Source organism: Haplochromis burtoni, unplaced genomic scaffold (genome assembly GCF_018398535.1).
Source record: "Haplochromis burtoni strain Fernald_Lab_line unplaced genomic scaffold, NCSU_Asbu1 Contig_140, whole genome shotgun sequence".
Taxonomy (NCBI): Eukaryota; Metazoa; Chordata; class Actinopteri; order Cichliformes; family Cichlidae; genus Haplochromis; species Haplochromis burtoni.
Window position 1 is genome coordinate 891891 of NW_024582501.1, and position 27379 is coordinate 919269.

At 42.0% G+C, this 27379-nt stretch overlaps 1 protein-coding gene across 9 annotated transcripts in view; it reads left to right on the forward strand.

Moving 5' to 3' along the window:
• The window catches only part of add3a (adducin 3 (gamma) a), a 108931-nt gene that overhangs the window by 72176 nt on the left and 9376 nt on the right, over window positions 1–27379 (forward strand). For 7 of the 9 annotated variants that reach the window (XM_005931310.3, XM_005931311.3, XM_005931309.3 and 4 more), the window contains 8 exons: window positions 5654–5898; window positions 16446–16584; window positions 17166–17317; window positions 18127–18207; window positions 22432–22581; window positions 23025–23168; window positions 24071–24169; window positions 25677–25853. In XM_005931310.3, coding sequence (XP_005931372.1) covers window positions 5704–5898; window positions 16446–16584; window positions 17166–17317; window positions 18127–18207; window positions 22432–22581; window positions 23025–23168; window positions 24071–24169; window positions 25677–25853 — 1137 coding nt within the window. In that variant the 5' untranslated portion in view covers window positions 5654–5703. Of the gene's footprint in view, window positions 1–853; window positions 1298–4292; window positions 4313–5653; window positions 5899–16445; window positions 16585–17165; window positions 17318–18126; window positions 18208–22431; window positions 22582–23024; window positions 23169–24070; window positions 24170–25676; window positions 25854–27379 lie in introns of those variants that run through there. The other 2 variants (XM_005931308.3, XM_042224534.1) reach the window with 2 other exon arrangements.

Genomic DNA, 27379 nt, shown 5'->3' on the forward strand with positions numbered 1-27379 from the left:
GTTTGGAGTTCATGCATGAAAAACAGCTTTGGTGATAAAGAGAGACGGAAAACCACAGGACACATTTTTCATATTCCTCACCAGCATAGAGTGAAGAAAGAGAAAATGCTTTGAGTGCTTTTGAGCAAGTTTAGGGAGTGTAGAAATACAAGATGTCGTCATGGCTTCAAAAATGGCTTTAGAGATACAATGAACAGCAACAAGTATGAGAAAAATGTATAGGCGAAGTGAGTAGGGCCACAGACTTGCAGAGAGCTGTCATGTGACGGATGTATTGACAGACGGGTGACTGAATTATGGCATTAAATGATACTTTTTAACAATGTTCTTTTGTAAGGCTGTTGGTATTTGATTTTATCAGAGAGCCAGATAGCATTGATTCAATGGGGCAGAAGTGACAGTGAAAGCCGAGCAGTTTCTGCTGCAGCAGGTTGTGCGGCTGCAGTTATGCTGCTTCCAGCCAAACTAATAAACACTGACCTTTAGTACAGTCGCCCAGCGAGGGGGGAAGGACAGCAGTGGGTGTGAATGAGAGACATAAAAAGAAAGCGAGCGAGAGCGGATAGTGGAATGTGAGGGATGTGAATGGATCAAAGAAAAAAAGAGGGGAAGAAAAAGGCTAGACTAGATGGAGAGAGAGAGAGAGAGAGAGGGAGAGGGAGAGGGAGAGAGAAGGCAGTGGAGGAGGGGAGGTGTGATTAGTGTGTGAGCCTGAGCTCTGATTGGTCAAAAAGCCTGTATGCCTTTGCCTGTGTGTGTGTGTGTGTGTGTGTGTGTGTGTGTGTGTGTGTGTGTGTGTGTGTGTGTGTGTGTGTGTGTGTGTGTGTGCTTTTAGCCAGTGGGCGGGGGATTAAGCTTGCATCACGTGGTCGCTTTAGCTTCTTTTCCACACAAACACACGCCCCCATTCACTGAGGGCACGCACATACACAGATCCTCTCACATACGCACTCACAGCTGTTGATACTTCTCTATCTGATGAACGCTGGAGCAGCCAAGACGGGGAGACTGTAAGAATCTGGGAGAATCTGCTGTCTGCTGGCAGCTTCACCGAGGAGCATTTATATGGAAAATTTGCAGGGACGCGTGGACAGACTGGTTTTCTGATCGCCGCCTGGTTATTCGTATCCCGCTCTTTCTCTCTCGTCTCTCCCGGCTTCTTTCTGGGACTCACTGGTGGAATTTGTGCACGGGCACCAAGCAGCAGTGAAAAACAGAGACATGTGTTTTGCCTCAGCTGCCTACTACTACTCCCCATTCTCTCCCATTCACTGACCAAGTAGGAAATAAACACAAGGTTGGTTGTGCTTGCATTATATTTGTGTGTCGGCTGCTTGTGTCAGTACACCTGTTTGCATATTTTGTATGTATTCCCTCTGTCGTATGGACGGATGTTTTTGTTTCATTCATCCGACTTGGGATCTGTTTTCTGCTCCCACTAGAACCCGGGGCATGACTCCAAAGGTTACTATCCAAAAAAACGATTGGCAATTTAAGGGGAATTCCATGTTAGTGTGGCTGCCAGGGCGCTCAGGCATATAGACCTCTGCACTGTAAACACGTCTGGCAATAATAGTGCACTGAGTGTGAGCACCAGAGAAGATTAGCTCTGTGAAGGAAGATAGCAGGGAGTGTTTTAGAATCCTTACAGATGAGAGAAACATATTAGCCTGAATATATTTGCAAGTTAAAATGCATTCACAGTCACTAGTCGTTGCTCTAAATCAAGATTTCATAAGAAACCATCAGGTTAAACTGATAGCCAGGCATTACCCTGTGTCATGGGTAACGCTTGCTGCTGGCACAGTGATGGATTCAAGAGGAGCTTTCCTCATCTCATAGCAAAGCCGCTGGAGGATCATGTAAGCTGCTGAGCTTTTGGCTCAAACATTGTCCTTCAGTTTCACTGCTAGAGCTCTCACGCAGGCGTGTTTGGACAGGGAACGCACCTACTTGTCTCTGTGTGTTTGGGTGTGTGCATTAGCAAAGTTTACGCTACAGGTCACTGTGTGCGTGTGTGTTCGCGCTGCTTTTTGCAGCACTCGGGGATATAATTAGCGGCGCACAGATTCTTTCCTGGTATTGTTGTTATTAGGGTTGTAACACAACCCAAAAGGCAGTTTGTCTATTTTCAGAGGTGGCAGAGATGTAGGCAGGCTTGCTTTTGAAGTCCATCTGCCCCAGCACGATAAAGACAGTAGCTGCATGCATGTGTGTGAGTGGAGAGCCCGGGCAGTGTCACTCGGCATTTTAGGGAGTTTTTGTGACTACATATGTTTACTCATGGCTTCTTGCTTTACTCCTGCCTTTCTAGCAAGTTTGCGTATTGTATACGACGAAACATCAGAGTGAGATGGATAAAAGTGAAGCAGAGCAGAGTTAAAGGACTGGAGAGAGGTCTGTGTAGGCTTCTAGATTAGCCAGCTGTCATCAGATGAAGATGGAGAGTTATGCCTTGTCTCAGGCACTTGCTCTCCATTTCCAAATGTCAGAAGTATTAGTGTGTAATGGATGAGTCCTCTGTCTTAGAGATAAACATCGAGTTCCACTAATGGAGGCTGTCCACAGAACCAATTCAAATACAAGGAAGTGGTCAGTTGAACTGCAGCGAAAAGTCCCAAACATGTACGCATCCTTAATTGACCTTTTTTCTCGTCTATCTCTTCTCTGCAGCAAATATTTTCATACTACACATAAATAAGATTTTACATTAGGATGTAACGAACTGTAAAGAGTTGCTTTGATGTATTTTGGCCGAATAAGATATTTCAAGTTATTCTTTTAGCACTTTAAGTTACTTTCTGTCATTATACAGGTCAATACAGTTGTATTGTACAGTTGGTTTTTATGCCTGACCTCTTATTCTTACCTGATAGTCAAGGCCAAGCTCAATTTTAACTCGCTGCATTTGTTATCTAACTAACTAAAGTCACATTGAGCATTCTTTGGTTCGTAGCAGTGATTCGTGGCACTGTTTTATAAATGGGGAACTTTTTCATGGACAGCTTACCCTCAGATGAAAACATGTTGTCTGTTGGTGCTTCTAAGCGTGCAGATGGGAGGAAAAGGAGGAAAAAGAGGAGGGGTCACGAAAGGTCTTGAGGTTGTGCTGACCTCGGGTGCTGCAGTCACAGTCTAGTGCACATCAGTAAACACAGCCCACCTCATTTATCAGCCATAGAATTGTGAAGTTTACATCGACTGCAATAATAGCGTTATCACGCAATGCCACACTTTAATGGGCATTGCCTTTGTAAATTCCAGTCTTTCACTGAACAAAGCTCAGTATAAACTGGCATCTTCAGTGGGCTGCATTCAAAAAGTGTAAGCATCTGTCATCGAGCATGAAATTAAGATTATAAATGTTGCTGGTGTAATGTGAGGATCGGGTTTCATTCTTACTCGGATTAATTGTGCGTTCTCTCAAATGCGCACACACACACACACACAACCACCCCCACTGCTCCAAAAACGTCGATTCCTCTGGATCTGAACAGACTGAGATGATTCGAGATGAGGACAATGATCTATTGACAGAGACTGGGGGAGGTGGGGGTGGGGTGGTGGAAGTTCATGCTGGGGACTGCTGAAGTTGTGACAGAGCAGGGATGGGGTGGTGTATTCATGCATGTGAGTGTGAGTGGGGGGTTGGGGGAGTCGTTTTATTTTGGTGAAACTACAGCTGTTGCATTCAGCCATGCAGAGATTCCAGTCAGCAAACTTTATGCGTGAGCTTCTACTGTCAATCGCACCGTCCTTAAATCCATTTCTTATTTACACGTCTGTCAAGTTTCTCCCACGTGGTATTCCTCAGAATACCTGCAGTCGAAGATATAGGAAAAGCTGTGGATATAAAGCACGAAACAGGACAGCACAGCAAATGCATCTTTATACAAGTCTTTATATCAAAGTCCTGCTCTCAAAACCTTTTGTCTTGGGCTTTTGTTGATCAGGCCTGTGTAAAGTTGTTCAGCAAGCAAAACAGTGCGGGCAGGAGGATGAATTCAATATCATGTTACATAACTCTGTGCTGCCCAGCTGCCTTCAGTTAAAGAGGATTTTACTTTTTGGGAGGCTATTATTTGTTTTCATAGTATAAATCAGAGCTATGGCAGGGAGATCAGGCAGACAAAGAGTGGTTTCCTGAGTGCCCAGTGGATTCTTAGAGGTAAAGACGTATAGGAAATACCGGTACTGATGTTTAATGGATATTTGAGTAAACGCACAAATTGAGTGTTTTTTATTTCAGCCTCGGGGTTCAGGCTTCTTCCTGGAGAGAGAGAGAAAAACCATAAATCAGTCACACGCCAATGTGAGTGATGAGTAAGGAAAATATTGGTTAATTTGTCATCCATGTGTGAGGAGTTCGTTAAACTTTGTTTTGTGTGTGACTCTTGTCTAATCTCAACCACAGTTTTAATTGGCGTTTGACCTGAATGAATGGCTTAGTGGCGTGTGTCAATCTAAATCACCGCTCAAACCCTGCTGTTTTTTATAGTGTTAAGCTAGATGACAACGCTGAATTGAAATACAGGAGGACTCTGTGCTGGCACAGGAACCTATACATTTTAATTCTGGTGCTGTCAGATGACTACTGCATTTTAAAAAAAACAAAACTTCGGATCTATTTCCTTGAACTTTTTTTTTGCTGTCATTCCTCTGTTGTCCAAGCCAAGACACCATCTGGTAGCCATCCCATAAGCTCCGCCTCTTCATGATACACCAGCATCTTACTATTTGGCACTGTAACTGCAACTGCGTATGCTGACAAGGGCTCCTGGAGGATGCAGTGTTTATTTATTTAAAATCTCTGCTTGCATTTTGTTTTTTAATCTTTTGTATTAGTATTTTTGTTTTGACTTTGTTGGCTTTGACTCTTGGCCTGAAAGCAAAGCGCTGAAGTCATTTTCTATTGTTGCATTTACCAATTCCTGCATCCTGCAAAATGCTTGTCATGCCAGTTGACCTGAGAATGAACAGTGGGAGTAAACCACCTCAGCAGTCAAGGTCTTGGATGTCAAAACAAAATTCCTCCCGCCCCCATTTGTATGCTTTGTTAGTTGATCTGTCAGTGTGACCTAACCAAGACCTACATGTAGTCGTGACTCAGCAAGCGAATGACATGAACTGCAGGATAGAACTTTTATTTCCATCAAACCGAAGAGTAGCACCTCTATGGTATAGAGATAACAGGGACTTCCTTTTCCTGTTTATGATACACCTCCGTGTGTTTTCATCTGATAAAAGAGAGGTGGTAGGCATGCCATTTTCTTACTCATCATTGGTCTCGTTTATGCTACGTGCCTTTAGCTAATTTTAAACATGACTGTTTGTTGGCATTCAACTAACTTTCATTGAAAAATATTCATGTTTAAGAGCGACAAAAGTATAAATCCTGTGATCGATACATGGCACATTTCAGCTTTTGCATTTTTCCTTACAGGCTAATCTGACTTAGATCTTGATGCCCGTTTTATTTGCATGCTACACCTTTTCCTGGTATATTACCACCCTTCATTTTATGTGCATAAAAACCACAAACACCCTGAAGAAATATTCTTTTAATTTAAATGTTAAACTCTCCTTGCTTGCCTCTTTTTTTTAAAATTGCTTCATATGTGTCATGTAACATGTCAACCTTTCTGCTTTTCAGGTGACAGTCAGAGTGGCAGCTGTAGAGCAAGCAAGTGAGGTGAAACAGGCATGAGTGCGGACAGCCATCAGGGGGTGGTGACCACCCCTCCTCCGCCTGGTGGAGGTACTAAGGAGCGCTACTTCGACCGTGTCGACGTGAATGATCCGGAGTACATCAGGGCCAGGAACATGTCTCCCGACCTCCGACAGGACTTCAACGTTTTGGAGCAGAAGAAACGTGTCACACAGATACTACAGAGCCCCGTAAGTTAAGAGAAAAACACATCATTTTGTTTCTTTTTAAACACGTAAATGTCAATGTTAGTGACCCCTTGGTGCAAATTTAGAGACTGAGCAAACAATTTTTAACACGTTGAGGTTTTAAAGACATCACTAGTGTACATTTGCCTACTGGGGGATACTGCCTAAAGGGGAGCAACCTCTAGATGGATAGACAGAGCTTATTAATCCCACTCCGAGGAAGTGTATATGTTAAAACACAAAAGATATGTCACAGAGTTTTTTTGTATGTACAAAAAGTGCAGTGTGACTAATAATAGATACACTGAATATTTTCTTTTATTAGGTATTTATCTTATATAGGGTATTGTAGTGTGCAGCCTCCACTGTCTCATACAGGTGATAGGTGGTGTTGTCCGTGAAGGTTATTAGCTCGGGTAACATCCTTGTCTCACAAATAACCTCTGTGGAGTCGAGGAAACAGAGCCGGCCTTATTCATCAGTTTATTGAGTCGTTTCTGGTCCTGCTTCATGTTGCCACCTACTTGGCAGACAACTAGATAAAAGACTGCAGAAGCCATAGCTGTGTCGTAAAGGACCTGCACACCCCAGAAGACCTCAGCCTGCACAGAAGATGGAGCCAACATTGGCCCTTCTTGTACAGAGCTTGAGTGTTTTCCAAGCAGTTCAACTGTATCAACCAACACCTTAAGTGGCTGAATCCTCCTTTTACACAGTGCAGGGCAAATGTGGTAAGCAGCCCATTGACGGATATTTTTGAAACGGATAATACATTTCGGGTTGCTAACTTGCTGATGGGCCTGATTATGGAGCATCATGGTTACAAACAATGTTTGTAGTCGAGGAAGCTTTAAGCTGCAGGATTGGAGAATCTACCGACTGGCAAAAAAGCCTATCTTTGTGGGATTTATATGCCCTGCTCATATCTGCATTGTTCTTTATATTCCACGTTTTCAGATTTCTTGAATGCATTGGCTATTAGTCTCCAACTATAAACCTGAAAGTAGATGTCAGCCTATTCATATTTCTGTGCCCCCTGATAAATGAGCTGTCTGTTTTACCTGTTTGGTGCTTGCTGGAACTTCCTCTTGCTTCCCACAACTGTGAACAAGATAAACAGATGTATTAAATGTCTAATACTTGGCCAAAAAAGAGTAATGTTTTTTTTCCTCCAATTTAATGGAGAACTTGTTTAAGCAAAGCAAAGGTTTCACCTCACCGACTAAATGTTTGTGTAATCGGTTCCCTTTTTTCTCCTTTGTGTCAGTTATTATTCCCTAATCAAGGGGTTTCAAAATAAGTTACAGCAGTGAATGCATCACATGTGCTTGTGCGTTCATGCTTCCCTTGGTATTATGACACCGATTAAAGAATCACAGCAGTCAGCAGCTGGCTTTGCTCAAGCTTTAATATAACCACAAGCTGCCACACCCTCTTTCAAACTTACCGTTGAATCTCTTCAAGTGCCCTCCCACTAAGAGCACTCATGTTAGGTCAGGTTTTTTAAAGTAAACAACTCCTTGACAAAAATCTTAGCAAAGACAACTAATGTTATCAGATTTCCTTTCCTTGGAGGTCTGAATTCTTAAGAGTTACTGTTTTATGGTGCAGTTAGATGTTTGAGCCTCCTGGCAATCGCACACTCGATTTTTATTTTTATTTTATTATTTTAAATAATCGTTCATTGTTCTGGAAAGGTAAAGCACCGTGATATCTTATCTGTGCTGTATTTTATTGTTGGCGCCAACTTCAAAATGTAGGGTGAAGATTGTGCAACACAAGGAAACATTCAAAAAGTTCAGAATCACAGAGAAAGAAGTCGTCTTTTTTTTTTTTTTTTAGCTCTATTTTGCACGCATATATTATTTTGTGGATTTTTGAGCATAAAATTTGTTTGCAAAAATATCCCAACCGTCCTTATTGAGAAAACGCAAGTTCTTGTAAAGACAACACACTGTTGTCCTATCTTGCTATTTGTATTGTGCCCTTTGAACAGTTGCATCACTCTGTGTGGAGATTTTACAACAGGGCCTTTCAGCCTGCACACTGGCGTTATTTACTTTGCGATATTGACTCAAGGCTGGTCTTTAGCTGAAATGTTTCACACTGTTTACGAGGGGACGCAGGTGCAAGGTGTGTACATGTGTCAGTATGCATTTGTACTTGGGATTACTTTAACAAATACACTTATTAAAGAGTATGCACAGCAGCAGGCCGTGACAAATCAGCAGGCACAGACAAATGATAAGGCCGGGGACAGGATAAAGTTAGACGTTACACATGCAATGACTGATGCAGATGCAAAACAACCTTCTAGAGAAGGAGAGTGATTGTGTACAATCCAGGAAGTGTCTATGTGGGTGATCAACTCTGGGTAGTAACAGCTTGGTGGTTTGACCCGTACTTTTTTCTTTTAACTTTAAATTTGATCTACATTCTGCACATGCTCAGAGTGGTTTTCTTGGCATGCCGTATTTTGTGCCAGATGTCTGGAAGGGCAGTATCGCTGCTCCTGATCCAGGTTTCCACTTGATCCTCTGCTGGTATCATGTGTGTGTCAGAGAGAGAGCGGGAGTACCGCAAGTAAGCTGTAGGAGAGAAAATGACTGTCTACTTAAAACAGGGCCCTTAAATGCAGGCAGTTTGCTGCAGGGCGTTCTTGATCCAGAGCCGAATGGCTCAGGCCTTTTTGTGCTATGTCTCTAACTTCACTGCTGGTACAGACGCACTGATTTAGATTACTGAATTAATGGCAGAGGAGGTCGGGGAGAGAGCTGCCTGACATTATAACACCAGTGCAAGCAAAACTAAACTTTCCAAACTAAAGGAATCTACCACGTTGACATGTATTTTCAACATGTCTATAAATGCTTAATTATAATTTTCAGCTATTTTTCTCATGTGGACATTTTTACACCAAATACTTTTTAGTATCAATCTTGAAAAGACATATTTTTTTCCACTTGTAATAATTTTTATTATTTAACATCTGAACATCGCAGGTTACCCTTCACTATTATTTGCAACTGCATCTAACTGTGTGTGTGTGTACTTGTAGCTTTGCCTGTGTGCTACAGTGGTATGTCTGTATGGTATTCCTGCTTTATGCGGTTTTGAATTTGAGCCAAATAGCTTTCAGTCAGCAGTGACAGGTGGTTCCCTTTGGCTTATATAGTGTTTGCAGCCCGTACACGAAGACAGTTAGTCTCAGTGCTTCTTTATTCATATTCAGCCGTAACAACAATAAGAAGTGTGTGTGTGTGGCACCAGCTGGACACAGGCTTATCTCCCTTTCTGTCTTCCTTCTTTCTCAGTTTGCACTTTTTCATTCAACTACAGCAACCAGCTGTATATACTTTTTTTTTCTTTTTTTGCTTTCCTCATTTCTCTCTCCATTTTTCTTTCTCTATTTGTTTTCATTCCAGTGTTATGGGTCTAGTGGCTGCTCCAGATTACATGTTTGTATTGCTCCAATGGCAGGTTGTATTTAAAGCTGGACGAATATAGACTAGGCAGGTCTGAATCAACTCAGTTGACTTGATCCACTTGCCTCATTCATTCAGCTGTGTTTACATTTAAAGTCTAAAGTCAAACCTTGAGCTGTTCAACATATCCAGCTATCTACTGTAGAGCTACAACTGTGATTTTTGCTTGTGTGCAACAATGACGGGCATACCAGCAGTGTGACAAAATGGAGATGGCTGAAAAATAGTGACTCGTCCTGTTGATGCGATGACGTGATATTTAAAGCACTTAAAGAGAGACACGGCCAGGTTTCGCCAGTAGCCTTAAGATAAACAGTAGAACATGTTTTTCCGCTATAGAACTTCTTGTTATTGTGTGTGTCAATCGTCTGAAGAGGGAATTGAAAAGGAAGATCTTTCTACTTTCTACTGTTTTTTGATGATTTTTGATGAGTGTTTTCTGTGACATGCAATGATTAGAATTTTGTCGAGGTGGCCTTTGAGCCTTGGGGTGGTTTTTTCTGTTATGTATGTTTGCAAGGAGGATTTTGGCTGCAAATCCACGCTTCATTTTGTCATGGCAGTAAAGCCTCTGTGTTTCCCTCCAACTGCTGAGAACTAGGTTGACGTGACTTGATTTGCCACTGTTGGTCCAAAAGGTTAAAATGCCATCAGAATGAGATTAAATCAGACCAAATTGAATTGGAGTTGTGCCTTCACACGCTGCTTCCATTTTCATCGTCATTGCCCGTCTTGTTTTCTCTTGTGTTAATAACCCCCCCCCTTCATCTTCCCCCCACTTCTCCACTTCTCTCCATCTTGTGGCACAGACTGTTCATCACCTGCAGAAATGATTTACTGATGCCAAGCGGTAAATTTACTCAGCCGTATTTGCACTTGTCCTGTGGTTTGCAGAGGATGTGCAATCCCCCTGCATGCACTTTCCAGAAAGCACAAGTGGATAATTTATGGTGCTTTAGGTTCTGCTGAGAACCCCCTCGTGTGAAGCAAATGTCATGCCTGCTCTCATTTACGTTTTTTCCCCCCTTTTCTTGTTGTAGTCCTGAAGGTCTCATTTGATAGAACATTAGTGGCTGAACTCACTCCAGAGACTCTTTTAAAAACCACCGCCTTTCCTCTCAGAGCCAGATCTTGGCGGCTGTGTTTCAGTTTGGCATTTCACAAGATCTTTTAGGTCTTGAACTTCCAGCCGTGAAGCAGCGCCCTCAGGATAACAGAGCAACACGCTGAAGTGTTACATCCACTTTGTGTAACCTCAAAAAGAGAGAAAAAATCCACTGGGTATAATCAAGTTTCTCCATATGGCAGCTTAAATCAATATATATATATTTTTTCATTTAGAATCAGAGATAGAAATGCTCTAGTCAACATCCAAATTACCATGAAATAGCTGCATGATACTATTTAAAACTAGAGATGCACCACTAATAGTGACCTTATGACGCTAAATAAAAGTGGACATATATTAAAAGATTCCACTTCTATAGTTATATTCTTCAGCTAGAGTAGCTTTGCATGATTCAACTCTTAGTCCATCCCCTGTCTAAAACGAACTGTTTTGGCTCCATTCTCTTTAAGGGCACCTTCTTTTTAACCCAGCTGGCTTCTGATTGGCTGCCCCTTGTAAACATAGGTTTGGACTGCTGTGTTCAGAGCCAGAGACTATGCAAAACCTGTTTGCTCTATATGCTCAGTTCCAAACTGAAGACCGAGCTTTGGTTTTCAAATACATTTGTGAAAATTTGGTTGTATGGCCCTTTAAATAAAGTTTCTTGAAATAAAGTTGGTCTAGAACTTCTTTATGTGAACATTACTGCAAGAGGTTCAATATTGTGTGGCGTTGTACTTTCAGGTGAGTGATGATGTGCTCCAGGATATGTTCTGAGATGGCAGTTTATGTATTATGAAAGAAGCTGGATTGGGTACAAAAATTGTTATCAGCAGATCTTTTTCATGCACAAAAAGACACTCAAACACTATTGATGGTTGTTTTCATACATCGATAAACCACCTTGTTAGATTGCAGTCACTAGAATGCATTTCCTCTTCCCAATGTTTATTTCGCTGTCTGTAAAGTGTATCATCCTAGAAGACAGTAAGGGGTTTATGTCGAGTACGTGAGAGAGATGTTGCTGCCGTTGCTGTTGGGGACAAATTCTACTGGTGCAGGCTCAGAGGTTAGATGAGGAGGAATCAATAGCATTGGTGAGCTTGCAGGCAGGCAGCTGTATGCTTTGTAACACTGTCACGTTGGTGGCTTGAAGGAACAGCATTGTGCTGACATAACTGTAGAGGCTATGTCTGAAATTACAGGCCTCACCTGGCCTGTGCTTTTCTTTTCTTTTTCTTTTTTTTAGATAGATGCCGTTTATTACCAGCAACCCTGAAATTGCAGGTCATTGTGTTCCTTCAGTTTGGCTGTAATGCAAGGCTTTTTATTTTTTCAAGGTGAACGTAAACCTAACCTGTGACGGTAAATGATCCCAAGATAGTTTGTAGAAGACACTACATTACTTGAAACTTAATGTTCATCTTTTAAAGTTTAAAGCAGTAACCTGTTTCGTATTGCACTCAGTTAAACTGTGTTGCAATGACTCATAGAAAACTGTAATTTTACGTGTGTGTGTGTGTGTGTGTGTGTGTGTGTGTGTGTGGGGTAATGGTGAAACTATCGGGAGCAACACAGATTTCTTTGATGAGCACAAGCACAGACGTGCAAGGTCGACTTTGCTCCAACACTCTCATTAAAAAGTCCCGTCTGTCTTTTCCACAGGATGACATCAACGGTTTAAACGTCACCTGCATCTGCAACACCAGTTTTAACAGAAACGGTGGAATAGCACCAAAATATCTTTCTCTACTGGTCTAATCACACAAGACCACACAAGAACATGGTTCAGTCAATCAGCTCAAATATGTGCATGAAAAAGCTCGATATCGGCCAACTGTAATATAAAATAAATGCTAAATTAACATAACAGACTGGATTCTAAAGATCTGAAACTCCATTTGTGTTTTCCTACAGATACTCAGTTTGATTTTTGGTGTTTGTTTTTTTTTGTTTTTTTTTTTAAATATTCACCACCCTCAGGCTTTTACCCTTCCACTGAGAAACTGGCCGAGCTCCAGCCCTCATGTCGACTTAACATTCTCAGCAGCGCTGCAGTTCAATTTTGAAAGATTGGCTGTTGGCATTTTGGAGCAGCCATGAAAACACCTCCTCATTTCTCTGATTGGATCGTTTTGTTTTGTTTTTCCTCCAGTAAGTGGAGAGACTTGATTAGCCTGGTTGTCTGTTGGTGAGTTTGGTTCACCAAACTCACCTGACACCCATCCCCCACATGTCAAGGTTGTCAAGGTGGAAACTGTATTTAAACGATGAGCAGATAGAGCACTATGGCTAAAAGGGAAACTTGACATGTGACGGTCATTTAGTTGTTGTGGAGATGTGGAGGTTTTGCTGAATATTAATGATACGATCCACTTTTTGGTCCCTGGATTATTCTGTGGGAACCTAATCCCTGCTGTCATAATCTTCTTGGGAATGGCGAAACATAAATTGTAGAGCAGATGCCTGTGTGTGTGCGCGCGTGTGTGTGTGTTGCTATGCCCATGTGTTTTCTGCCACTTGATTGGCACAAATGTTTGCCATTTGAATCCATGTACTGAACAGGTAATTGTGCTTGTGTTGTAAATCTAAAGCAACACAAGAACCATGACTGAACCATGTTCTTTTGGGATGACATTTTTCTTTTAACAATGAATAGCGTGTGGTTCTGTGGTTTCTTTGTGGTTCCAGTAAGTTCTATGAAGCTATTCAGCTTGTTATTTTGTTTTCTGGGTCTGCAACTCTCTCACATCTCTCTTGTTTCATCTTGCTCATTGCCTTGGTCTACATTGCTGAACATGGTGGCGCATTCAGCTACTGAAGAGTCACACGGAAACTGGTTGACAAATTAAAGGAAAAACCAAAGTCCTTAACTCCTACAGTGTGTTGATGTAGCAGCTCTGTCATGAGAGGCATTTTGCTGGAATGTTTTGTCTGCCTGTCCCTGTAGAGAAAAATCATGTTCCTGGAAATCATTGCAGTGTTGGAATGATCAACTTTACTCTTTGAAAGAACTGTATCCTGTTAGAAGTGGTCTCAAGGGACATGGATGGATTTGATGATTAAGAAATGATGCCAATCTTATTCTCTGCCTTTAAGCTGTGTTCGCAGTGAAATGTTGACCAGGGATCAGAGAACGTGAATTATATTCTGTAACTTTAAGTGACTACAAGAGAAATGACCCAAAGTGGGCTGGAGATGAGATAAACTTTACTCAACTTCCAGGCAAGCGATGGAAGCAACTATCAATGAGAGCGCAGGAAACAGCTGATTAATAAATGACCTGGTAATAAATATGTTAGTGTTACCTAGGCAACTGGAGACAAGTGACTGCAAAATGGAATGAGTGAATTCCAAGGTGGAAGAATATTTATAGTCAATAGAGGTAAACTCTGTAGCTTTTTTGATTGCACTTGATACTACTTTCCCTTTCATTTGTTATGCATCTTGTATCCCTCAGCACTTAATGAGAAAAGGTCAGAAATTCAGTATACTGGACTTATTATCAGCGTAGTGTCCAGGCCCACAACTCTGGTGGGTATGTGCTAAGTGTTTAAATAGCTAAATGTTAGCCACTTCTAAAGAACGGTAGAATGTCAATGTCAGAGGTTTAACTGTACCAAATGATGGGATTTCTGCTCATGTTATGTCATCAGTTTCACAAGAACAACTAGTGACAAGCTCGCAGTTTGAGATTAGAGAGAACTTTTAGGCACAGACTGAACTTTGTAGTTGAGTCGGGAACACAGATTCTGCCGCAGTGATACGTTTCTGAGTCACGGCTCTAATTTAATGTAGGTTTAGTATTGTGACTTTAATGTCAGTCTGATTGCACAACAGTCTCCGAAACACTGACACCCAGAACAACAGCAACTTGAAACAAAGAAGACCCACCACTGTCAGACATCCGCAGCAGACCAGTTGCTCCAGCAACCTCACCACCAGGGATGGAGGAATGTCTGGCTGTAGTTCAGAACCAGCAGTGTCCTGACGCAGGGGGTTGATCCACATTTAACGACAAAACTTTCGTATAACACTAATGGATTCATCCCAGTGTGGTGACTGAAGGGCAAAAGAGGAAGTTAAGTGTCAGTGATGTTTTTGTGCACTAATGCAGCTCCACTGGGAGTGTGTGGACTGTTGCATAAGTACTGAAATAAAGGTATCAATATTGCATGTTTCCCTACTGGAGGCTTCATTGCTCGGAAAAAGGGTTTGTGGATTCATTCAGCTTTCTTGCGGTGCTCTTTTCTTTCCAGAGATTTCCATCACTGGTGTTAAGTTTCAATCAGGACTTTAAAGAGGCTTCATAGTGTTTTTGTTATTGTCAGTGATGATGGGAAGTTCAATTGGAGACAAAACTAAAGATTTTAATGATTTACCTGATACACGGAAATGTAAAGGTGTATGTGATGAATAGAATAAAGCAGCTAATTGATCTGGACAGATGTGTTTAGAAGAGACTCTGTGTTAAATGGCACATAAACACTAAGAATGAATAGAAGTCAGTAAAGATGTGTCAAACATTTCTGATCTTTTGGTTTTAAAATAAGTTACACAAGTTATTTAAACCTTAAGTCATACATGCTAACAGTATCTGTGATTTGATAATCACTTAGCTTTAGCTTGATGGTATATCAGTAACAACTTACCTTTTATTTGCAATTACCTACCTACAACACCTCATTGATGAGGCTATTTGGATGACCAAGGTCTGCTAGGAAAAGGTAGAAACAAAAGTTGAAACCAAAACAAACGATAACACAAAATAAACTCTTGCTGATCAAATCAAATATCTCAAACTCAGACTGTCGGACTTTACCTGTCGTCGGCATGTGCTGTATAAGAACATCACATGTGTGATTAAATGCCGAAACCCGCACGTACTGGTCACAGCTTTAGTAGTAAAGTCAGCTGGTAGAGAGGTGAGAAAGCCCCCGGGGGAGGTTAAAACCTTACAAAGGTTATCTGGAGATACAGATGGGTTTATTACTTCATTTGCTGTTATCTATACAGCCTAGCTGAATATTACCTGCAGTTTTAAACACCATCATATTTCAAACGCTAACATCTACAATAGGATTTATGACTCGACTTGATTTATGAGCACTGTGAGAAAGATGCTTTACCCAGTACTCTGTATTATGTCACTCAATCAGCTGTGCGTTTATGGGGTCTGCATAAGAGCTTGTTAGCATATACTGTATCGTGTCTGTGGACTCAGCAGATGACTGGACAAGAGGATTAGCTACAAACTAACTCTCTCCCAGTTACACCAAGCAGCCAATCAAAGCACAAGCAGCGAGCTCACCAGACGAGCAACCTTTCCGGAGCTTGTTGTGTATCTAGCCAATCTGGGGCCAGCTTCGTAGAGCGCTCTTAGGATGATTCAGATTGACACCCAAATAGGATGTCTAATCTGTGATTAGCACGTCTCCCACGATCTTCCTGTCTTTACTCGCATTCTTCCTGTCTCTTTGAATGTTCCCACATCTTTTTGCTCTTTTATCTCTCTGTCACTACTAATCTACTCCTTTCTCCTCCCTCCTATCTTCATCTGTCTCGCCATAGTCTTAGTTTTCTTTGTGATATTGCCTCACTTTGGACATCCAGGTGTATTAATCTCAGTTTCAGTGAAATGTTTTCGTTTTGTGTGTGTGTGTGTGTGTGTGGGTGTGTGTGTCTCCCAGTTAAGCTGCATAACACCTGATTAAAGCCCCCTGTGTTGAACGTAAAGGCTCGTTTTTATATATGGAATAAAAATATGTTTGTTTGTTTGTTTGTTTTTAAACGAGGCTTGATAATGTGCTAAAAGTCACAATGTGAAGATTAACCGGTAAATCCTTTTTACTGTTGCTTTTCTTAATTTGAGGGTTAGATTTGTAGTTCTTGACACATTACGTTCTCAGTAGGCTCGTGTCCCCTCTCAACCTTTTGTCTTTCCCTATCTTTCTCAGGCTTTCAAGGAGGAATTGGAGAGCCTGATCCAAGAGCAGCAACGGAAGGGGAACAACCCCACTGGCCTGCTGGCCCTCAGGCAGATCGCAGACTTCTTTATGGCCAGCACAGTTGCCGGTTTCAACACTTCCCCCCTCAGTAAGTGGTCACTGTGCTCGTTACCCCAGACAACCAGACACTAACACATGCCATCCGCGCCCTGGGTGCAATAACTTTGAACTGCACTGAAAAACAAAAGCACAGCCTCAATATTGGAATATAGGAGATCTATACACAAACATGAGCTTTGTGTGCTCAAGGGCATAAATACTCTTAGACAACCCAGCCCCAGACTCCGGAAAAGCCGTGCATATTTCCCTGGGTTTTGATCCTTTGCAATTTCTGTCCAAGAGTCCCATATGTGAAGTCAAAGCCTTGGAATGCACAACTAATGCTAAATTAGACGTCAGAAACTGTGTAGCCTTTTGGTTTAGCTCATTTTTAAAATATTGTAATTAAAGACAACAAAAGGCATTAAAGGACTGAGTGCTGCTCGCATCACCCCACTGTGTAAATTAGGATTCTCATGTAGAGTCAGATATACCATTAGATACAAATCCAGATGCTAGCTGCAGATGTCTGGTCCTGAATGGTTGTCACTGATATTAATACCACCTGATCCGCAATCTGCATTTTTAACATTCCTGCTCCCCCTCCTCTCATCGTCCATGATCATTTAGGCCTGGGGATGGTCACTCCCATCAACGACTTGTACGGAGTGGAATCCACCACGATGGTGAAAGGCGAGAAGCTGACACGTTGTAAACTGGCCAGCCTCTACAGACTGGTGGACCTGTTCAGCTGGGCACACTTCGCCAACTCCTACATCACAGTAAGACACTACTCCAAAAGCGCAGATGTACTGGAAATTCCCTATTATCTATCTAGTTCATAAATTTTACCGTCTCCTGTATTATTTCCGGGTACAAACATTGAGGGTCTGTTTGCAGAGAAAGCTTTTATTGTCATTTCAAGGGTGTTTCAGTCTAACAGTAATTGTCTCGAGGTTACAAAAACATCTTTAATATCACAACTTAAATACCTGGCTTGTCATTCACAACAAAGATTATTGTAACCTTTGACTTTCTACAGAAAACTGATACTACAGTTCAAAAACTGTCCACACAGACTTTCAGAATGTCCTCTACTATTCTATGCCTTTGTTTAAATGCTATATATTGCACTATTCTTTTTTTATTTAAGTGCCGTGCAAAATCCCCAAGAAAGTCTAGTAGTGATGACTTTACAATGCCTCAATGCATTTTGCAATAATTTCTTTGTGACCACATCAGCTGATGGCTCAGCTGACACACTTCTACACATACAAATGGCTGTCTCATATAAGGCACGCTATCTGAGCCACTTTAGACTCCCCATAGTGGTTGGACCACGGCAAACCACTCTGCAGTCCACTTCCACCCAAGTTCCTCCATTTCATGCTGTATCTGACTCCCTGTTGCCCACAGAAATGTACAGGGAGGTTGCTGGCAAGCATGTTTTAATTGCAGATCTGACTGTTTAGTCCATATTTCAACTCTTCCTTAATTCTTTGTTATTCTAATGCAGTCCCGACTTGGGTCTGGTTAATTTTCTTTTCTAACTAAAAGTAACCTTTAGTCCTCAATCTGTGTTTTCTCCTAGGGTCGAGTCAGTAAAGAGCAAGACCACATCCTGATCATCCCCAGAGGACTCTCATTTGCTGAGGCATCTGCTTCAAACCTGGTAAGAAACACGAGCCACTGTGGTCTCATCCAAACACGGTTTTTTAACTACAAGCTCTGCCTGTTAATTTAATTTCTTGCTACAAATGAAATGCATCGTAAATGTCTGCGTCAGCATCCTTCTCTGTGTAACTGTGCCAGCATTACATTGGACTGTAATGGCTTTGCATTTGCTTTATTCAACTAGCGCTCTCCCATTTGGCTTAATCAGCCATTTACTTCCTTCACTCTGAAGAGGAAAGTACCAGATGAACTTTTTTCCAGTGCTTTTCCAGTGCTCTGTGCACGAGATCCCACCGTCTCTCTCTGACTGTCCCTTTTGTGTACGCGTTTATCATGTTCTGTGTCACCGGCACCTCTCATGTTGACATTAGCCGCTCTGTTTCTCTGTCAGCAAACACTGTAGGTGGTTCAGTCTGTCCGTCTCCCCAGTTTCAGCTGTGCTCGACATACCACGGCGCTAAATGTGCAATAATGTGTTTAAGAGTTCGTTGGCAACCTCGTTACCTCCCTCTGTATGTTTCAGCTCCCTCTAATTCACTTTCTATTTCGGTTTGTCTCCGTTTTGTTTTTCTCTTTCTGTTGCTCTTGTCTCATCAACATGTCTCATCCTGATTGTCGGACTTCTGTTTATTTCTGCTTTTTCCATTTGACAATTTAAAAAAACAGAACCAGGTTTCGCCTCTGTGTAGTAGCTTTGTTGTACTCTCCTACTTTGTCTTCGACACCTGCGCAAACAGATAAAATCCGGGATAATATGCTGCAGGTGTGCTTCTGCAGCCAGATTGTGAAATTTGTCATCACCTCGCTGACAAGCTGATTTCACTTTTTGACCTGGGAGAGTGGTTAGAAGGTAGTGATATAAATCTCTGCGCCTAACTTGCTACTTCCTGATAGTAAAGCCTCGTGGGTGGCTGAGTGGTTTGAACATGTCCTTGTTGAACTCAGTCATTTTTGAGTCTGTTTTTAATTTAATAGGGGTTTGTTTGTCTTTTTTGCTTTAGTTCAGCACAGACACTGTAAACTTGCCCTGAAAATCTGCTTTATTTCCTTAAAAGGGAATAAAGTGCCAAATTGCTGATAATAATTTCAGACAATAAATTCTCTTTGCAGTACAGACACAAAACAAGCGTACCTACCTGAAACCGCCAGAACAGACTCTCTTCACTAGGGTGACTTTGCTGCCTCAAAAACCTGTTGCTGCAATAGTTAACTAGTTAGACATGGACGTTGACATGTCTTTGATTAGCACACAGAAATAATAGTTCAGTACTGCAACAAAATAATCAGGATAAAACTAGATTTTTATTTATTTACCAATAGCAGTAATGCCAGCAGTATTTGGTTCATATTTATTTTGGTTCATTGGTTCATGCCATATATTCATTGTCAAATGTCAGCTCAAGGCTGATAAGTCCAATCAGGCTTCTTGGTTGTTCATCCTCCCAAGTATACTTTTCTGTTATTCTATTAGCAAAAAGAAAACTTTTACCTTTGACGATGTTGTGTTAGTCTTAGTTTTAGCTCTGTTGCTGCACAAAGTAACAGATGATGCTCTTACCTTCTGTCTCTGGCTCAAATCATTGTAAAGTGTAATTAATCATGTCCATGATTGCAAACTCAATCAAACTTACTCGCCATAACTTTTACTAGAAGCCACAGAATCCTTAAAAGCAGTATATGGCAAACTTATTCAGCTGTGAGTATTTTTAGTTTGTTTGTTTGGACCACATCCATCTATCCTGTGGTCGGGCAGTAAAGTTGACCACAGCACTGCATACGCTGAAAGACAGAACAAATTCGTGTAACCTGGCACTTCCAGATTTTCCTTAGTGTTTGTGTTTTGATGCCAGTCCGGCACTGCTTTGTTTATATCCATCTGTTTAATCTCTCTCTCCACTTTCAGCCGGCTTTGTCTTAGTAAGCTCAATAGTTACATGATTAAGTTCAAGAGTTTAGGAAGGCAAAGAAATTGATTAGGAGGAAGTCATCCAGAATAAAGCGTGTCAAAGGTTGTGTTGGGGTCAGCTGTGGTGCAGTTGGCTTTGGTTAGTTTGCATCTGTCTCTCCCTGTCAGTATTACTCTTTGAGCTTTGAGGTGATTCTGAGGTCAGTTTGAGTTTGGAGTTGAAAAGAAAAAATGTTTGGTCCATCTGGTTGTTTTAGTTTATTCTGAAGTCACAGCAAAGTTTCCCATTTCATGTCTCTAAACTTCTCATTGAAATTACTGTTGACTACACATCAGAGTCAAAAGGTGAGAGAATTACTCTCTTTACTCTTTGATTTGCTTGAATCAGGCAACCTTGAACCCTTGAAGGAATTCAGAGATTTCCTTTTCAGTTTCAACTGCCTGCTTCTGGCCCCACTCTCCTTATCAGCTTCTAATCCCCTCCCTACCATGCAGCTGCATCACATTTCAGATTCTTTGACACGTCCTTTGACTTATTTTTAAGATTAGAGGTGCTACACCGGCCATAAGGGCCTCTCAGTTTGAAGGGCTGAAGTTTGAAGGGCGTGACGGGGGTGATCCAATAATGGACCGGCCATGTGACATAACGGTGTTCGATCACACGGCAGCTGGCTATGGCTGTCAGGAGAGGGTGTGTGGAGACATAGATGGGGTTAGTTACTCACGCTTAGCTAGTGCCATTCACTTTCCTCTGCTGGAAAGATCAATAAATTCATCTGCCCAAACACCCATATGCCTTTTAAAAGTCTGAACACCACTCAGAATGCGTCTGAGGATTTTCAGCCTCATTTGACGCAAAGATCGGAAACAATCTGTGGACTCTCTTCAGGAAAGAGACGTATTAACCAGTCGAGCTGGTAATTGCTCAGGCGCTGTATTGGCCCCGTGCCAACACAATATGGTTAATTTTCAACAATATTTTTAGTCGTATGCAGTTTTCTGAGGTTAAATGTCCTACTGAATTTCCTTGTTTTACTAAAGAATGAATAAGTAGTGACCAGATCTAAAAGGATGTAAAAGGAAATACACTCTAAACTATCCAAGTAGTTATAAACCTCAAACCAAGTAAAACAAGATTATTTATTCAGAAGTTTGAGTAGTGGCAAGTTTCCCATGGTAACACTTTGGTCTTACTTTTAAAAAATCTGTTATATTCTCAGTGATTAATACTCGAGTGTCAAGTTTTCTGCGAGGTGAAAACTTAAAGCCACACCTCCAGTAACTTTGTGCAGTTTTTGTTATTTAATCGTTTTTTTAATCCTAAAATAAAAATGATCTGTTGCTACCAAAGCTAATGAGTAGAGGCACAGCTCTGAAGAAGCCCTGGATGGGATGGGTGGGTTTTTAGTTTGAGTAATATGATGATGAGAGATTAAAAACAGAGTTTGAAGGGGTTTAAAAAAAAATGTAATTCCTTTAATTTTGGAAGGAAATAGTTTCCTGCTCCACGCACACTTTAAGTACCAAACCCCACACTTTTGAGCTGGCTCAGTTTGAACTGTGTTTGTTTCATGAGCCTCTGACTGGATGATGGATGCCGTGTTCCTGGTGTGATAACACACTCTTGGACCTTGTTGGGGGGAGGTCAGAAATGTGAGCAGGCTGCTTCTGGCTTGTATCACAGAACAACATGTGCTTAGTGATGCCAATTGTGTACAAGGTCTGCAGGCAAAGTTGTGTTTTCGGTTTGTTATTAGGTTTTACTGTGAGGACTGACATCTGCACTTGCTCTTCCTCCAGGTTTTATATCACAGTCTCTGTGTCCAGTTATCAGTCTCCCCCCCCACCCTCTGGTATTGTGCTCTCTGTCCCTCCAGGTCCTCTATATATCTTTTGCCTCGAATGCTTTTCTCTCCGGTCATGTAATCGAATAACTGTTAACTGGTTGGTAATGAAGTTGTCGCAGTGAGTCCACTCCGTTCCACTATTATGTTTCCTGGTAAAGCGTAAATTCATTTCCCAGAGATGAGCATACAGAAAGGAGGAATTGTTGTAATGTGATTTCTGTGCCATCATACTCACAGATGTTGGCTTATCTTTAGGCCTGCTTGGTTAACACTGCAGGGTTATAACCTGCTTGTGAGTTAGTTTTGTATCGGCATATTTGATTTCACTGATGTTGTGATGGTTTACAGTACATCGTCTCTCTGTGGCCTCTAAAGCCCTGCCGTACTCTTGGCGCTTATTGCTTGGGTTAAAGTGTTTTTAACCACTCGAAGCAGATATCCTCAAAGCACCCTATCCGTGCCTCCCCAGGTGAAAGTCAACATCATCGGGGATGTGATCGACCAGGGCTCCACCAACCTGAGGATCGACCCCGCAGGTTTCAGCCCCCATGCTGCCATCTACTCCATGCGTCCAGACATCCGCTGCATCATACACGTGCACACTCCTGCCACAGCAGCTGTAAGTTCACATTACCACACGTTATATTATACCCAAGCTTGCAAACCTCTCTGTGATGATTTTCCCTGCAGATTGGTGCTTGATGCTTATTTTATTTTTAAGAGGGGTGCGATCTCAATTTGAGAAGAGGTATTTCAGGCTGGATGAATTTGAATAGTGACGTGATATCCCGTAAAATTACCTTGACACCTCGACCAAAAGGGAATATCTTTAAACGACTCGACAGCGCAGAAATGAAAGTTTTCAACAACAAAGAGGCTCATCACCGCAGTCATCAGAGAGCGCCAGAGTTTCCAAGCTTTCTTCCCACAGGAGCACCAACGAGAAACATCTGCTGCTGAACGTTAAAGAATAATGCAGCTATACAGCTGTAATCCACCTGTCAACGTTTCTCATTGCTGGCATGTCTCTGCTGTCTCCTTCTCACCTTTCTCCTGCTTCAGGTGTCATCTATGAAGTGTGGTATCCTGCCCATTTCCCAAGAGGCGCTGATCTTGGGTGATATTGCCTACTACAACTACCAGGGCAGTCTGGATGAGCAGGATGAGCGCATAGAGCTACAGAAGGCCCTGGGGCCAACAACAAAGGTAGGCGAAGCGAGGAGACTAAACATTGTGCAACATCTTCCATCACTTTTGCATAATTGGTTTGCGATTTGAAGAATCCACACGGTAAATAAAAAGTGCAAACAATAAACTTAGCTTTTGTGCAGATGTATTAAAAAGCTTTCTACCAGTATCTCTAGCTTCAGACTGGAGTGTATTTGTCCCAGAGGTTTGCTGATAAAAAAGAGCCAAAATGTGTCTTTGAGTCGCGTTTCTGCAGTCTTTCAGACAACAGACCAAAACTTTTAGAGGCTTGGAGCAATTTAGGCCCATATGTTGGGGTAGTTCAAAATAATCAAGCCTGTTTTATATCTCATCCCTTTAACCTAAGACAGGAAAACGATTGAAATATCAGGGTGTTTATTTCGAACAAGGAGCAATAGTAGGGCAGTCAGGCACCCTTATTTTGGGTTTTCTATTTGCCTTCCATGTGTATATCTTGCTTTCTGGCGTCTTTAAAAAAAAAAAATCAAAAAAAAAATCACCGGTTGATGGAATTTAAACTGGAAAACATTCTGGGAATTCAAGGGAGTTTCCGCTGCTTGTCTGTTGCCAGGTTCTGATGTCATCGCCCAGTGTGGCCAAGCCCTTGTTGATACATAAAATCATAATGATTTCAACCTTCAAACTCTTGAAGCTCTTCTGTCTCCTGGGCCAACATTTTTTAAGAACTAGAGAAAACAGAGCTTCTGGATACAAATCGGCATGAGCACGCACATTCTCCATCAGTACTTCCATTGACTTGGTTACTTGCTGAATAAGTAAAATAAACACCATCTAACAGTCTCATTTAATACAAGTTAGAGAAATGGACCTGTAGTGCCTCTCTGTGATCGAACTCTTCTGATGCTTACAATGACTTTTTCTGTGTGCGCGTGTTCCAGGTTTTGGTGCTGAGGAATCACGGCGTGGTTGCTCTCGGGGAGACCATCGAAGAGGCCTTTCACTACATCTACAGCGCTCAGTATGCCTGTGAAATCCAGGTACACATTGCAGAGCCAAGTGCTGCTGGTACCCAGTACATTCCTGCCCGACACACACACACACGCTCACACTCTCTCTCTTCGGCTTCCAAACACACGCATTAGTCCAGGAGGGCGGTAGCTTTCCTGCTAAATCTAATCTCCACAGCTGCTTTCACATTTCTCCCTCTCTATTTTAAGAACACTCTAACTCATAATCTCTCCCCATGTGGAAAATGTTGGCCAAACACAGCTTTATAATAAGGCTATTAGGAGTCTGATGAAGGGAGTAACAATCTGATGTGTTATTGTTGACGCTGGTCCAAAGCAGCATTAAGAGAAGGATGGTGTTCTCCGTGTTTTGTTTTTAATTAGTAAAGCTGAACAGAAGGTGATACATAAGATTTCAAGGGGTGAGAATTGGGCAGCATGAATGAATGTTTATTGACTGCATGTTCATTTTGAGGTTATCTTAAGTGTATATTCATATTTCATGTAATGTGTCGGTCTGCGTAATCTTTTCCGATAAGATGGCGATAAGCCCGGAGAGCGGTGGCGTGTTTGTCAGGGATTGTGGATTAGCTCAACTTAGCTGCAGCAGTATTTGAAATGGAACATAAGAAATAATATTTTTTTTAAATCTCAGTGGTCATTCAGACACTTCTCACTGCCGTGTATTTATAAGGGTTTGGATCTGTTTGTTGTGCACCTGTTAACATATTGCCAGACGTCCTCTTTAAGTGACCTTTGGTGTCCAGCAGTGGATTCTTTGGGTCCTGTGGGCTGCAGGATGGTGGATCTTTTACTGGTGTGTGTTGTAGTGCACTGCTGGTGGAGGTTATTAGTGAGTGTCATTGACTTTGGGGTGTGTGCTTGGTTTGCAGCATCGATTAGGTGGATGCTGCATGTCAAAATAACATCCACGTGAATTACCCAGAATATCAAACTGTAACAAGCTGATAAACGCTGCCCACTTTCCTCGGTGGTAGTTTGGTTGGTGCAGCTGACTGCTGTGCAGCTGTTTCCATTTTGAAGGGGCAGTTGTAGCAATAAGTGAAAATACAGCTGTGTTGGATTTCTGTTGTCTTGCTTTTTGTTCTTGCGTGTCTTCCTGTTCATTGGTAAATATGGTGGATTTTAGAGATGAACGGCTGTGCTCCACTGTAACAGCAAACCAAATCTCCTGATTGACTCTCCCTGGTCAAGCAAAAGAAAACATTAATCCATCCCGCAAAGCCCAGCCCAGCTTAATTTCTCGAAATAAATCCCCTCAGGCATGTTTGCATGTCATCTACTGTAAATTCAGTGCCGTGGTAGCCGGAGGGGTCTCTCATTTTGGTTTTGCTAAATGACACTTTTAGTCTGCAGGGGAAATGGTCAGGAAATTTGTTCCTGCTTATGCTCCTTTTAGATAGATGATCTAATGCCGCACATGTATTATGAGAAGGAGGGGGGTGTTGTTTATTTTTGTGTTGCGTAAGCCACCAGCCACCAGTAGAAGCTCACGTCTGTCTCCCTCTGTCCTCAGGTTAATGCCATTTCTTGTGCTGGAGGTGTGGACAACCTTATAGTGCTGGACCAGGAGAAGTACAAATCACGAGTGTTCGCCGTCGCCTCGGCGGGTGCTATCAACATGGCTGGGCAATACAAGTGGAAAATCGGTGAGCTGGAGTTTGAGTCTCTGATGAGGATGCTGGATAATCTGGTAAGTGTATAAAGAAAAACCTAAACATCAAAAGTGAAAGTTTTGTCAGTTTACCACACAACCACCCCCCCCCCCCCCCCGGAAAAAGACACAAAAAAGACCTAAATAAACACTTGCATAGTTATAAAAAAGATATATATGACACAAAAATGCATAATAATCATAAAATAAATCATTTTAATCTTTACTTGTTGTGGCTTTGTGAAATCAGGAGTGTAATCATTTGTTTTAGCAAAGTAACCCATCTTGGTTTCACTTAACATGAGTAAGATCCCTGCTTCAAAACCAGGAGTAGACACAAATCCCTGGTATCCAAGGGTATCCAGTGTGAAAGCACTCAGTTACTGATTTATAAAACGATAATAACAGGCCTATATGGATTTCATAAAAGTGTCACATCTGGTGTTTATCCACTATGGCACACATTTGGTCCGAGGTTCGTTTTAGTTCACCTTTCTGTTTGTTTCAGTCTTATTTCTGTTGCACTAATGATGGAGAACTATTCAGCTACTAGCAGTGGTGGCTAGTGTGGGTGAACAATACTGGAAAAGGGCGCCACCTACAGTAAACTAAACTTTTAACGTGCAATGCAAAGAAGCAGTCCTGATTCCAAAGCTCGTCTTTGGAAAGAACAGCAAATGAAACTTAAAGGAAATGGAGGAGCGTTTTGTTAGTACAGTGATAACTTTAAAAATCTGGAGTGGTTCAGTCCCTGGAGATTTGCTGAATGTTCTTCCTTGTCTCAGATTCTCATGCCTTTTGTCCTCCTTGCATCTCTATCCGCGTGTGCTTCGCTCGCCTGCTTCACCCGACACTTTTCACCTTTCTCCATGCTTCCCTCCCACCTTTCTCTCCTCTTTCCCCCCCTCTGCTTTCTCAATGAATCACTGCCTCCCAGCCTGTTGCAACTTTGAATAGTTCATCTTTGTCTCCCTTGCTTTCCTACTCTCCCCCTTTACACACTTCATAAACGGCATTTGTGTCAGATAAATTCTTGGATTCAGGACAGGACCAAGGCACATTTGTAACACAAAGGGAGAAAGTGGGAGAAAAATCGAGTAGTTATACTGTGTCTCGGCAAGCTGCCAGCTGTGAATATTTAGAAATGTCTGAATATAAAGCAGGATTTTGCAGGAGGAGATCACGCCAGCTCAGTTAGGTTGAAATGTCAGTATCGACTGAGATGTGGGGGCTGAGATGAAAAGGAAAGGGGGAAAGACAAAAGAACGGAACCTCGCTGTCAAGCCTGGTGTGGAAAACTGTCTGAAAACCAACTGGACTAAAAGAGTGCACTGAGGGACGGGCGATGGGAATGTGAGCGAAAAAGATGGTTGGGAATAAAGTGGAGAGAGAGAGAGGAAAGGAAGGGGATGGAGGGAAAAGGGTGAGAGAAAAAGGGGGTCAGACAGGAAATGACTATCTAACGCTGTCCTCTGTGTTGCCAGAAAGCCTGCAGTCAAAGCACAGTCTTTCTTTTCCATGTGACTAACTATGAAACTGGCAGGCCAACCAGCATTACAGGAATC